The 15,744-nt window shown below is 32.8% G+C and overlaps 1 protein-coding gene across 1 annotated transcript; it reads left to right on the forward strand.

The window, feature by feature from the left end:
• The first annotated feature begins 11,380 nt into the window (after positions 1-11,380).
• On the forward strand, positions 11,381-15,003 carry RLK2 (receptor-like protein kinase 2). The gene is made up of 2 exons (NM_001250786.2): positions 11,381-13,983; positions 14,487-15,003. The coding sequence occupies exons 1-2, from the start codon at positions 11,397-11,399 to the stop codon at positions 14,936-14,938; spliced, it is 3,039 nt and encodes a 1,012-aa protein (NP_001237715.1). The 5' UTR covers positions 11,381-11,396; the 3' UTR covers positions 14,939-15,003.
• The last annotated feature ends 741 nt before the right edge of the window (positions 15,004-15,744 follow it).

Genomic DNA, 15,744 nt, shown 5'->3' on the forward strand with positions numbered 1-15,744 from the left:
TATATTTTGTACGGTTTGGTTGCATATCTTTTTGTTTGGGTCAAGGTATATATATATCTTGCTTCGAATATTCATTCATGTAAAATGATGGGTGTGTACCCAAATGCACATTTTAGAAAGATTAAAAAAGAGAAGCATGTACATGTCGGTCTAGCGGTAAAAGGTTTAAATAGTCTGTATAAAGTATAAATTTTTAATTTTATTATTGTTAGTGTACATGAAAAAGATAAGTATAAACATAATAGATAATATAATGTAATAAAAAGAAATAATAATAATAATAATAATAAATGTTAATTATGTGTATGAATTGGAGAAATATTTAGATATTATTATTAATAGTGTAAATTATACAATAGTCTTTTCTTTTTTATTTCTACACTTATTCTTATATATTATACTATTTTTCTTAATTGTTTAAAAAATATTACATCTAAGATTACTTCATATTGTTGTAAATGCTAGAAAAAATAAATATGCAATCTAAAAATACTTCAGAAATCTCAGTTTAATTTAGACTTACTAATATATTTTTTCTACAAACTCTTACTAATATTATTTGAGTAATGATTTTTTAACATTTAATTTTTTTAACACTGATAATAGCTTTTAAAGTAGTTTTTAACTAATTAAATAGTTAAGTTTGGTGCATGCTGTCGTAGGCAAATTGGCGGATCATGGGTCCATCTGAGATAAATATGACAATTGCAATTTAATACAAGAAACGACTTGGTCCCATCAGAGATTATGCAATCTCCTTGCTAATCTGGTAATCATTTAAATATACACGTACCTTTCTTCCTTCTAGAGCAACGCTTAACTATTTTATATTATTGTTAGTTCGATCATAATACTTCACATTATTATATTATTACAGTTTATTCAAATCAATTTACAAATTCTTTGCCTTTTGAAACCATGACCAATTAAAAAAATAGACAAGAATGCAAATTTTATGTCCACCTGGTTACTGATTGATTTTAATGATTACAGGATGTTGATATATATATATATATATATATATATATATATATATATATATATATATATATATATATATATATATGTGTGTGTGTGCGCGCGCATTAAAGTTGAACAGTTTGGCGGTTCGCTGTTCTAGTCATACCAAACAACAAACTGTAGTAGCTGGGCTGGGTCTCATTTAGTGGGGCGGGCTCGCAAAAAGGAGGGGTGAATCAACCCCAGTATCTGGCTCTTAAAATATTCAAGCCCTTTCCACTCCAACCAACACATTATTATTTGTCATTTTTGAACTTAATTATCAAATGAGAAATGTGTTATGTACAGTGAGGACGTGCAAAATAAAATGGTATGAAAATTAAACCACTTGTCATTGATCTTTAAATTATGCTATTGTCAATATTCGAAAGATCCCAAAAAAGGAAGGATATTCCGATTTCACCATCTCTAAATTCGTCGAGTTTGAGTAAGTCAAAACTGACCTAAACATGGATGGCATCTGAATTCTAAACGTGATAAGGATCATTGATCTCTTGTTCCCTTTTCACATACAACTGGGCTTCGTTAGGCCTGGTCTCTACCGTTCAAAATAAGGGTCGGTGAGGTTATGTTCCAAAAATTTGTAAAACGCTTCTCATTTTTATTCCAATTCGTCCTTTTATGAAAAATATTTGCATTTTGCAGCCTAACTAAGATTACCAAGACATAAAATTGCTCGACACAAATTTGACAAGTGTACCGTTGGAAAGAAATACAGAAGAAAGTACTAATATCGTTTCCAACGAAAGTAATATAATAGCAATTTTGGTAGTATATTGCCTTGATGTCTTATATGTTTTATCATTAAAATTTAAATATTTTTTAATTTTTATAGAACAATTTTTCCAAATCGAAAATCTTATAAATAATTAAAAAAAAAATTGTGCCACTTCATAGTAGTATTAACAAAGTTTGATTTATGGGTGTTGCTAGGTGCACCAACCATATTGCTCATGCACCCAACAATTAATGGCTATTCCGAAAAATACTCCTTAATGCATTCATTCGTTCATTGTGTTGGTTTGTTCTCATTTTTTCATTTATGTAAGAGGATAGGTGCATTGTGGCCGCTTTGGCCGAGGCGATAGTGTTACAGAGTTACGTTGGCAAGTGGTGATTTTGGCGGTGATTGGTGTGATTGTTATCGGCGGTATGTTACGTATTTTCTTTATTTATTTTATGTGTATAAGTCTTACGGATTAATCAATCCGTAAGTATTATATGATTTATGAATTATCAATTCATATAAATTATACGGATTAAATAATCCGTATAATTCATACAGATTGGTTAATCCGAATGTGTTATATGATTTATAATGTTTTTTTCTTCAATTTGAAATTAAAAGAAATATTTATTGTTTTTTTATTTTTTAAATTATAAATATATTAATATGATTATTATAAAAATTAATGAGTAAAAAATAATTATTTATTAATTTGAAATGTAATTAGTATTATTATTTTAAATATTTTTAAATATGTGTAGTTTCATGATTAATGTGTTAGTATGAATTACTATTTAATAATTCACAAATAAAAAATATTATTTTTATATATTTTTAAAAAATATTTTTAATTAATTTTATGGAATCAAAATCACTTATTTATTAAAAAATAACTTAAAAAACACTATAATTAATTAATTAAATAAAATAATAAAAATATGTCTCCTTTGCCTATTCTTTTTTTACAAAAAACTAATATATAATAATTATATTAATATTTTTATAATTTTAAATACACAATAAATATTTTAAAAAAATAAAAATAATATATTTTTAATTAAAAAAATAATAAATATTTATAAAAAATCAAAATAATATATTTATAATTAGAAAAAATTAACTATTTAAAACATAATTCAAAATAATGTATTTACAATTAAAAAAAATAACTATTTTAAAAAAATCAAAATAATATATTTATAATTAAAAAGACAATAGATATTTAAAAACAAAAATAAAATTAATATATTTATAATTAAAAAAATAACCATTTAAAAAGATAATTCAAACTAATCTATTTTTAATTAAAAAACAATGAATATTTCAAAACAAAATTAAAAATAATATATTTATCATCAAAAAATAAAAACTATTTCAAAACAAAAATCATAATAATATATTTATAATTAAAAAATAACTATTTAAAAACAAAAATAAAATAAATATATTTAAAATTTTAAAAAATAACTAACTAAAAACATAATTCAAAATAATCTATTTTTATTTAAAAAATAAACAATAACTATTTAAAAACAAAATTAAAAATAATATATTTATAATTAATAAAAAACGAGAACTATTTAAAAACAAAAATAAATTTAATATATTTATAATTAAAAAAACATTAACTATTTAAATACAAAAATAAATTTAATATGTTTATAACTAAAAAAAATTAACTATTTAAATGAAAAAATTAAATTAATATATTTATAATTAAAAAAACATTAAATATTTAAATACAAAAATTAAATTAATATATTTATAATTAAAAAAATATACAAATTAGATAATTCATATGAGTTATACACACCATGAGGGAGGCTGATTTTTAAAATTTAAGTAAATAACATTTTTGTTATTTTCCTTAAATTGCTGAATGCACAAGTAATGGTGCACTAACAACACCCATGATGATTTGTGTGGTTAAATTTACCAAAGTATAAGAGGACTCCATCTGACGTGGGCCGTGAAATCCAAGTTAAACCCAATTTTATTAATTTGTAACTAGGCTCTTACTAAATACATATCTATGTTTGCTAAGAAAGCCTCCTTTCTCCTCGGTATAATTTGTAACAAGAGCCTTGTAAGTGTTGTATATCAAGCTTGACAGATGGCTTGGTTTTTTCCGAAGCACTCAATATATGATTGTTGCTTCCTGCACCTCCAAATTTTACTTCCTACATTCTATTCACGATTATTTTAGAGGATCAATCTATTCATGATTCAACTAAAGAGTTTACTGTTTTTGTTTTTTTGTTTTTATTTATTTATTAATATTCGTAGGAATTGAACTTTAAATATTAAGTAATTTACTGAGTAGTAACAATTAAGATTCTGCGCGCGTTGAAATGTAGTGCACTAGTGTTAAGTTCTGAGTAAACTTTGTTAAGTTATTTTGATCCCATACTAACAAGTAACAACGTAAGGTAAAGAAAATAACCCATGAAGAGAAGTCCATAAAAAATAGGATTATTTTTTCTGATTGAATAATGATGAATACTAGCATAAGAGGTGTCCGTTAGTATGTTAAATTGGACTAATTGTGTGAGAGAGAGAAAATCCAATTCAACTTTAGCATTCCATAGTCGTAGGGTTATGGTAACTGCCTAACTTCAAGTTGCTTCATCTTCATGTGATAATTAGTTGGCACTAATTCAGATGCTGAAAGCTGAAATCCTGCAATCATATATAACTAGGGAAATCAGAAATGTCCATTTACTGTAATTCATTACTATCTGGTATTGACCCTGAGTTTCTTTCATTAATAGCTTATATATTTTTGTAAGCTACTATTATTGGTGAGAAATTGAGCGCAGAATCACATTGGTTCCATGTTAGAATTACGATTTTCTTTTTCAGAAAAAAAACTAAGATGAAAAGTACATGAAATTTGAATTTTTAAGTATAATTAATCTTAGTTTTCTTTGTTACTTCAAACCTTTTTTGTAATTGTCTCAAATATTTAATGTCAAGATAGATGTCTAAACTTTGTTGATAATTTACAGAAAATTACCAATAAGAACCCCTCAATTCAAATTTAAAATCATGTAATTTTAATGAGCCGTCCCTTAACAAGTGCAAAATTGAAATGGACTTGTTTGTTTTGTGCTGAAACTGGAAAGAGTCAGAAAGAACGGATACACATTGGGCTGGTATGTCTGGGTAGGCTAAAATGCTATCCCCTCTCCTTTGGTCCCCTTCCCTAATCGCCATTGATCATCCAAAAGTGTGACGAAAGAGAAGCAATGCGCTTTAGAAATCAGAACGAAAAGAGATAACTTCCTTTACATGATTAATTGTCGGTATGCTCTCTCTTTGGGAACAAATGGTAATATGCTACTGTCTAAGAAAATATGCCTAAACAAACAAAAGTTGTCAAGAGACAAAACTATATAACAGGCAAGACAAAATTGAAAAGGACTTGAGCTAATGGATTTTTATGAAACAACCAAACCAGCCCTTGTGTCACCTTTTGCATACCATCCTCAATCATGATCATGCACACTACTCTGCACATAGGACTTCGGCAGAAGGAAGCCCAGAAGGCTTTTTAATCCCACAGATTCAGACAACGCCTCTAGTTCCAAATTAACTAGAAAACCATTATTAACCTTGCCAGCTGATGTATGTGTGTGCGCGCGCGCTCTTACACTAAAACATTTAATAGACACGTTAGTGGATTTGTCAAGTGCAAACATATAAGCGTATGAGTAAGTTTGGGAATTTTCCAGTTTCCATTATCCCATTCCCATATTTTGACGACGGACCACACCACTGTGATTCTCATTGTTTCATGTCATATTGCCAATTTAAGGACATTATTAGGCATGCCAATGACACAATTATTTGCGAGGGTATGCATTATGCAAAATGGTGGGACTGTAAAACGTTAAGGATTTACTTCGCTTGCCACATGACATGATAAGTATTTACTGCATAATTTAGCTTAAAGCCATGAAGAAAGGGAAACGGATATGCTGGATACAAATCAGGCAATGCAACCACCCCATAAGCTTGTGGTTTAATTTTGTTATTTTAGGTATTATGCGTGGTGAGAATGCCGTAACTTATTGAAGATGAAAATAGTTGTTTTATGAATTATATTTCATGTGGTATTTCATGTTCTCACTACCAAAAAACTTTATGTTCTAAATTATACCCAAAAAAATTGTTTCACGTACAAAAAAAGAAAACATGTTCTAAATAAAAAATAGCAATGGAACTAAATAGAATAAAATATATTCAAGTTTTTAGTCAACTTATATAATAATATTGTGTTAGGATGTTTCCCTCTAAAACTTTGGGAAGGAAGTAGGAACTAAGAAGTATTGATAGGCTCAAGTCGATCCATCTTTATTGTTTTGACTATAAAAAAAAAAGATGAATAGTTTGATAGCTAACATTTTTTAATTGTACGATAATAGTATAAAAAAAATATACCGACTATGCATTAAATGAAAACAAATTGTCTCTTAAACATGCACTAATTATCTTTTTCAGATTCCATTACTTTTTTTTCCACCTTGAGAGCCATTTGTAGTTTCCGGACTCCTTATTGGAGAATAGTAGGTCAAAAAATTAAATTATGAATAAATTATAATAACCTTTAGATTTTCTTTTCTCTATGAAGTTTTTGTTGGAGTAAATCCAATAACATCAAATCCTTAATATATATTTATTAAATTTTATTGATAAAACTGACTTACTAGTACATATTTTAGTTTGTAATAATATCATTTGTTTGGATCCAATATATAAGCCAATTTTTTTTATGGACAAAATATATGGAGCCAAAGCCGCAGCTCAAAAACCTATGTAACAAGAGACACTGAAGAGTGAAGAATCAGCAACATGATCAAAGCCTAAAATTGGGGCAAAAATTCAAACACTTGGCTATAAATACACCAGATAGTCCATACTTAGCCGCTATTATGTCAAAATATAATAGTATTAATATTACATGGCAAAGTATAGGCTATATAATTTAATGTAATTTATTAAATTTTACAAGGTACTGATTCAACTTTAAACATGTATGCTAATTGGAGTTTAAAATTTGTGAACAAAAAGCAAGTGCATTTTGTTGCGTGATCAAAATTGCTCAACCTTATCATGTAGGAAAACGGATAACCAGAATTTGTGTGGTCCCAAACGACAACAAGACGCATTTATAAGCTTGACTAGTTCTCTTCGTCGTCAACTGACATTCTCATTTCTCAATGATAGTTGCTACTTGATAATATTTTATTCGAATAATCTGTCGTTAACCTACCTATAATATATAGCTGGTGCTATTAATCGAATGTTTAATCTCATTTTAAGATTTACAGTGTGTGGATTGATGGTGAAGATCCAAAAATCATAGTATCTGATTATGATTTAGTTTCCACCGCATCAGAGAGTATAGCTAGCTAGTTTTAAAGTTAGCATGATTTTTTCAAGATAACCCACCGTAGATTTTTTCAACATAATATAATATAATTTTCACTTGTAAACTTTGAGGTTGCAAGGAAGAAAAGCAGGTAAAAAGAATAACAGGTAGCAAAGACATTTAAAAATTAAAATAGTTCTAACAATATAAGTCCAATCTAAAGGGGATACGTCCAGCAATACTCATCCCTCACCAACTCCAACTTCACTCTCAATAAACTGGAATCGTGAAAGCATCATTACAATTATCTCCTAGCTAACCAAACCCAACATTTTTTTTAGCTTTTAGAAATATTATCGCGTGCAATGTGATGCACTGCTGCAGTTAGCATCAACAAGAATAGTAACCTGACCCTTCATGCCATTATGATCGAGGTGGTAAAAAATGGCAAGTAGAAGTGAGGTTCATGCTCTTTAATGATTAATCTAATGGGATAACAAGAACCAGAACAAACAGAACTCTTGGTAGAAAAGAAAAAAAAAAGTGGGTCAATAATGCATATTTTGGATTCAAAACCACCACTGTCCAATTGACATCATTGTTCTACAAAACCGGAATGATTGTGATTCATCCGGAGGGTATTTGCTCATTCATGTTCCTTATTATCGATATGGGCATACCTGACTAGCCAAGTACAATTTCCTTAATTTCAATTTTGGCACTTACAATCGTGATTAAAACTGAGATCAGGTTTATATATATGCTTGTCTTTTTATCCAAAAATTAGCATGCATTCTATATTTATGGGGTACGGGTCACGTGTGTACAATATACTCCTTACAAAAGGTTTATATATCTGCTTGGCTTTTAATCCCAAAATTAGCATGCATTAAATGAAGGGTAACGTGTGTTTTATTCTTATTTAAATAAATAACATATAGTACAATTTTTAAGTAGCCAATAATTTTAAAATTTTCACTAACTCTGTATCTGTATTGTAATGAAAATATTTTTATATTTTACTTTTGGATCAATTTAAATTTATTTGTAAACAAATGGTTTTACATTTTATTAATTTCTTTTATTAAATCTGTCCATAATATCTTTTTTTTTTATAAGTTTTAAATTTTATAATTTTAATTTAAATTTCTAATACAACGTAAGAGGATTAATATACTTAGCTAGTTAAAGATTATAATAATTATTTTCAACTGCGTTGGAGTTAGCTGGGATGACCACGGATCTTCCCCCCCATAAATTACCACAAAGCACCCCATTTGTTACACAGAAAGGGACTCTTGCAACAAGAGAATAAGGGACATTAAGTAATTTGCCTATTAATAATGTTATAAGCTAATATAAAATTAGTTTGGCGGTTAAAATGAAAATTTAAAGATTGAAGGGAGAAAGAAGAAGAAAAGAGAGTTTTAAATTCAAATCTTCCACTGATCTTGGTTGATAAAAAAATGAAACCGCACACAAAAACGCTCTCCATCAATGCAATTGTACTAGTAATACTTAACTTGTGTCTTATATACAGCGTGGAAATATAAAATAAATAACATAATTATCATTTTTTGATAATATTATATATATATATATATATATATATAACTATTTTTTATATACGTTTGAGTACATAAGGAAACAATCTTGCTATTACCAATCTATATTAGTTGTGGCTTTCCTCATAGAATTGATCCATGAAACGAAGGAGTAACACTGAATAATAATAGTGCTAATGAAAAACCCATTATAATAGTAATTACTAATATTATTATGAAATATGAAATGTTAATATTCGGTGACTGCTTGGTCATTTTCTCTTCCAGAAAAACAGAGCTGTGACCTGTTAGTAAGGCCATGGTGGGAGGGACCACTGCATGGCATCTTTCTCAGTGCTTCCCTTATTACATGATTTTGATGGCTTCAGTTGTCAGAGACCGGGTGGGTGGGTAGAAGATGGAGTATTGTATAGGAAGAAAATGGTAAAATCATATTGAATCTTCTGCAATCCCCAATGTACTCTAGTTAGTAACTGTAATGTAAGGGCCTATTGTAATAATTGAAGCAGCACAGGGGCGAAGTCTCACATTCATAATAGGGTTTATCGAAAACACCACACCATACCACTTGCCACGCCCCCTCTCTTTTCGTGACGGTCAACATTCTTTGACCACCTTTATCCAACCTAACTAAATCATTACTACTGTTTATTAATTTATACTCTTGTTTTAATTTTCTATATTGAATTTCATTCATTTGTAATATTAATATAGGTGTGAAAATGACCATGATCAATAAAAAGAAAGGAAGAGCAATATCTAGCTTTTAGTGATAACATTGGACTTCTTTTTTGTTTTAACAAAAATTAAAGAAACAACAGTCATTTTTCTGTCATAACTTGATGCCTTGACAAATTAATTTAATACTGTAAGATTATTGTAGAACCCGTGATTATGCAGTAGAAGAACATAAATTTGTATGTTTCTCATCTAAGAAAGGAAAAGTAGCTAGAAAAAGAATGGTAGAGAGGGTGAAATAGCGAAATGCATGCTATGGCCAACGGGTTCCTTATTCCTTGCGGAGGCTATACAGTAGAATGGTTGTCCTAGATCACTTCAAATAGAATACGACACCCATGATTGTCAAAAGGCTAAACAAGTTGATGCGCGCAATTTCCTTGTTTTCAGTCATAATTTTGGACTAAACTCCACACAGAACGACATGTTCTTTTCTAGGCTTTTGCTTTGTTGAATACTAGCGTTGGATTTTACTCTCTTCCTCACAAGATGGTAACAAGTTAGATAATCTATATAAGATTTCTGACCTTATTCGTCTTAATATAATAAACATGTTATAGCGAGTATATATCATGTGCTCCAATACATGCAGTTTTGGCAATGGATTAGAAGTGTTAACGTTCCAGCAGAGTAATTCATACCATCCCCCATTTTTAATGCTCAAAATGAGCAAGATGAAAATTTTTTAAACGTATCTTAATTCTTAGGGCATTCATTATTATCAAAAAGCCTTTATATTCATTAGAACTCTTTGCATGTATAGATCATTTTCTCTTTTTTTTTATTAAAAAAATTAACATATATATATATATATATATATATATATATATATATATATATATATATATATATATATATATATATATATATCAGGCCATTCATTAAGCAATTAAACATGAAAATATTTTATACAAAATATTATTATATCTATTGTAAGTTTTAATTAAAAAATTCATTGATATTCTTAAAACGTTTGTTAGTAAAAAATATATTTTAAATTTAAAAGGTTATATATAGTTATACATTATTATATTATTCTTAAAATTTAAAACTTAATAATAATAAAATAAAAAATAGTATTCTTAATAACTAGACACGACAACAAAATAAATAAATAATTAAGACAAGGAAAACTAACAGAAGAATTAGCCGTTTTCCTCGACCTTCCTTGGAAAATAAGGCAATAGCATAGGACCTACTTAAAAAAAGTTAAAACATTCGACTACAAAAACATACAAAATGGACAAAGATAAACACGTAAGAAAAACTAAGAAAAACGTTACATTTTTTTCTTTTCAATTTCACGTATTGTTATTGAAAATTTTATTTCAAACATTGTTCATTTATTTGTTTTTTTAAGAGAGTTCATTCATTTGTTATTAATTTAACAAATTATTTGTTAACGATCTATTTTAAAATTCAAAACCTATTTTTATTAAACTCATTAAATTATGTGCACCATTTTTTTTATTATAAATATAATAATAACTGTTATATAAATTTGATGAATGACATGATAAAAGACCGTATTATTTGCATAATTAAAGAAGCACGCCATATTTATGTCTTTCCTATCACAATCATAAGTAAAACTTGAGTTTACCACCATCCTCCGCTCAATAACCCAGCAACACACATAACATTCTTTTATTAATGTCATTTTTAAGTGGCATAATAACTATATAACAACACACATGAGTGCCGCATCATAAATTACACATACGATAAATAAATCTTCATTATTATCTTATGCAATTATATATGTATTATGAGTGGTTCATTAAAAAATAGTGCAGCAAAGTCACCATAGCCGTGGGTGAATGATTGATAGGTAAAATTGTATTTTTCTTTTTTTCCCGGGTATTTCAAAAAGTAAAAAGAGTTGAAGGGACGAATTCATATATTCAGAAAATTCCCTCTCCTTTAAGTATCGGTTTGTGTTTGGGGGCATCACTCGTTGTTTCTCTCTTCCATGCCCAAAATGCGTGTCCTCTTTGTTTTTCTGTTTTTCCATTTTCATTTCCCTGAAACCCTTTCTGCCCCAATCTCAGAGTACCGCGCCCTTCTCTCTCTCCGTTCAGTCATTACCGACGCCACACCACCCGTTCTCTCTTCTTGGAACGCCTCCATCCCTTACTGTTCCTGGCTCGGCGTCACCTGCGACAACCGCCGCCACGTCACCGCCCTCAACCTCACCGGCCTCGACCTCTCCGGCACGCTCTCTGCCGACGTCGCCCACCTCCCTTTCCTCTCCAACCTCTCCCTCGCCGCAAACAAATTCTCCGGCCCCATTCCTCCCTCTCTCTCCGCCCTCTCCGGCCTCCGCTACCTCAACCTCTCCAACAATGTCTTCAACGAAACCTTCCCCTCGGAGCTTTGGCGCCTCCAGAGCCTCGAGGTCCTCGACCTCTACAACAACAACATGACCGGCGTGCTCCCTCTTGCCGTCGCGCAGATGCAGAATCTTCGTCATTTGCATCTCGGCGGCAACTTCTTCTCCGGCCAGATCCCGCCGGAGTACGGACGCTGGCAGCGCCTCCAGTACCTCGCCGTCTCCGGCAACGAACTCGACGGGACTATCCCGCCGGAGATCGGAAACTTGACCAGCCTCCGGGAGCTCTACATCGGCTACTACAACACCTACACCGGCGGCATTCCGCCGGAGATCGGAAACTTGTCGGAGCTGGTGAGGCTTGACGTAGCGTACTGTGCGTTGTCCGGGGAGATTCCGGCGGCGCTTGGGAAGCTTCAGAAGCTGGACACGCTGTTCCTTCAGGTGAATGCATTGTCAGGATCACTGACGCCGGAGCTGGGGAACCTGAAGAGCCTGAAATCCATGGATTTGTCTAACAACATGCTCTCCGGTGAGATTCCGGCGAGTTTCGGCGAGCTGAAGAATATTACGCTTCTGAATCTGTTCAGGAACAAGCTTCATGGAGCTATACCGGAGTTTATAGGAGAGCTTCCAGCGTTGGAAGTTGTGCAACTGTGGGAAAATAACTTAACAGGTAGCATTCCTGAGGGTTTGGGCAAAAATGGGAGACTCAACCTTGTTGATCTTTCTTCTAACAAGTTAACCGGGACTTTGCCTCCTTATCTCTGTTCTGGGAATACTCTTCAGACTCTGATAACTCTTGGGAATTTTCTTTTCGGTCCAATTCCTGAGTCGCTCGGGACTTGTGAATCTCTTACACGGATTAGAATGGGAGAAAACTTTTTGAATGGTTCCATTCCTAAAGGGCTTTTTGGACTTCCCAAACTCACCCAGGTTGAACTTCAGGATAATTATCTCTCTGGAGAGTTTCCTGAGGTTGGTTCTGTTGCGGTTAATCTTGGTCAGATTACTCTCTCTAACAACCAGCTTTCTGGGGCTCTGTCTCCCTCCATTGGTAACTTCTCCAGCGTGCAGAAGCTCCTTCTTGATGGCAACATGTTCACCGGTCGGATACCTACACAGATTGGGAGGTTGCAACAGCTTTCTAAGATTGATTTTAGTGGCAACAAGTTCTCGGGTCCTATTGCGCCTGAGATCAGTCAGTGTAAGCTGTTAACTTTCCTGGACCTTAGCCGCAATGAGCTATCTGGAGACATCCCTAATGAGATAACTGGCATGAGGATATTGAATTACTTGAATCTTTCTAAGAATCATTTAGTGGGTAGCATTCCCTCTTCGATATCATCTATGCAAAGCTTGACTTCTGTTGATTTTTCATACAACAACCTGTCTGGTTTGGTGCCTGGTACCGGTCAATTCAGCTACTTCAACTACACGTCTTTCTTGGGAAACCCTGACCTGTGTGGCCCCTATTTGGGTGCTTGCAAGGGTGGGGTTGCCAATGGTGCACACCAACCTCATGTTAAAGGACTCTCCTCTTCTTTGAAGCTGCTACTTGTTGTTGGGTTGCTATTATGTTCCATTGCTTTTGCTGTGGCTGCAATATTCAAGGCCCGGTCATTAAAGAAGGCCAGTGAGGCTCGTGCATGGAAGTTGACTGCGTTCCAGCGTTTGGACTTCACTGTTGATGATGTTTTGCATTGCTTGAAAGAGGATAATATTATTGGGAAAGGAGGTGCTGGAATTGTCTACAAAGGGGCTATGCCTAATGGGGATCATGTTGCTGTGAAAAGGCTTCCAGCTATGAGTAGAGGCTCTTCCCATGATCACGGATTCAATGCTGAGATTCAGACATTGGGGCGAATCCGACACAGGCACATTGTTAGGTTGTTGGGTTTCTGTTCAAATCATGAGACAAACCTTTTGGTCTATGAGTACATGCCCAATGGAAGTTTAGGTGAGGTTCTTCATGGAAAAAAGGGGGGTCATTTGCATTGGGACACCAGGTATAAAATTGCGGTGGAGGCTGCCAAGGGGCTTTGCTATCTGCACCATGATTGTTCGCCACTCATTGTCCATCGTGATGTGAAGTCAAACAACATCCTTCTTGATTCAAATCATGAAGCCCATGTTGCTGATTTTGGGCTTGCTAAGTTCCTGCAAGATTCTGGGACATCTGAATGCATGTCTGCTATTGCTGGTTCATATGGATACATAGCTCCAGGTACCGTTGAATTTTGACATAATTAATGCATCATATGCATGGTTGTGGCAAATTTCCTTTTTCTCGCCTAATCATAATTGTACGTTTAAGCATTTTGTTCAGAATTTGACTCTTTGACTTATGCATGATATTGAGGTGATGCCCCTAAATTTATTAACATTGCTATGTGGTTTTTCTTGACTTTGGTTTTCTATCATACCCAATTGATTCGCCCCCTTATTTTGTTTTTTTTTCTAAGCCAAGTACTGAAAGTAAATGGTAGGTATCTCTGCACCGTTTGATTTTTTACCCTAACCCCCTCTCCCCACCTATGAAGTAGATAATGCTGTAGTCGTAGGTTAAGAGTCATTCACAATCGGAAACTGATGGTTATGGGCAAAAACATCAGATAAAAAGACCTATTATGTTACTTTATACGTATTGCCTTTGTTTAACTTATTGTTTCAAATTAAAGTGTCTTGCTTTATTATAGTGTATGATACCTGTTGGATGTTTGATTGCAGAGTATGCCTACACATTGAAAGTTGATGAGAAAAGCGATGTGTACAGTTTTGGTGTGGTTCTTTTAGAACTTATAACAGGCAGGAAACCAGTTGGTGAATTTGGTGATGGCGTGGACATCGTGCAATGGGTGAGGAAAATGACGGACTCTAACAAGGAAGGAGTTCTTAAAGTTCTTGATCCTAGGCTTCCCTCAGTTCCCCTTCACGAAGTGATGCATGTTTTCTATGTGGCCATGCTGTGTGTTGAAGAACAGGCTGTAGAGAGACCAACAATGCGTGAAGTTGTTCAAATACTGACCGAGCTTCCAAAGCCACCTGGCTCTAAAGAGGGAGACTTAACAATAACAGAATCCTCTTTGTCATCATCAAACGCTTTAGAATCTCCATCCTCAGCCTCCAAGGAAGATCAAAATCCTCCTCAATCCCCACCACCCGACCTTCTTAGTATTTAAAGTGCTCTGTTGGGTGTTTCATCTTATTAGTTCCCTTGGTTGTGATAGCTTATCCATTTACTTTCTTTTTCTGTCTCTCTTCTGGGGTTGGGGCTTTTCTTCTTCTTCTAACTGAAGGTATTAATGCTCTGATTTTTTAATGGTTTTGTACAGTAGGATTGGTGGGGGGGGTTATTTTCTTATGAAGTCACTTTCTTCATCATGTAGTACTGCTTTTTAATTTTTATGTTACGGCCGTTGTTGTGCTTCGCCTAAGCTGGGGAGTGGGGAGGGTTCAAGGGAATGGATACTCTTTTTTTATGCGATCACTGACAGGTAGACACAAAATGACGCAAACGGGTTGGGTATTAAACAGTGGGTATATTGTATGGTTTAGAATATTATTGATGAATCCTGAGTGGATTGGCACAGTGTGAACTGTGAGCCTGAGCTGTGACTGAGTCTATGAGTCAGGTTTGGATAAAAGCTTATTTGAAGAAGTTAACCTGTTTCGAGAAAATCAGAGTGAATCAGGATTCAGGCGTGTTTTAGCTTTAGTTCGTTGTTCATGCCGTGACGCTTTTACAGAAGTTAATTCTTTTGCTTTAGCTTTTTCATTTACGAGACTTTGTAGCGCTAAAAAGGATATAATTTTTTTCCCTTGTTAAATAACAAAAGAGAGGCATTGGGGATGACAAAAAACGAGCAATCTTGTAATCTATTTATTATATATTAAAATCTTAGCGCTAACCCAACAAAACTCTGGCTGTGGACCACACACACTGCTTGGAATTGGAACGTATAGTAGCTGGCGTTGATATAATCCC

Source organism: Glycine max, chromosome 11 (genome assembly GCF_000004515.6).
Source record: "Glycine max cultivar Williams 82 chromosome 11, Glycine_max_v4.0, whole genome shotgun sequence".
Lineage (NCBI taxonomy): Eukaryota > Viridiplantae > Streptophyta > Magnoliopsida > Fabales > Fabaceae > Glycine > Glycine max.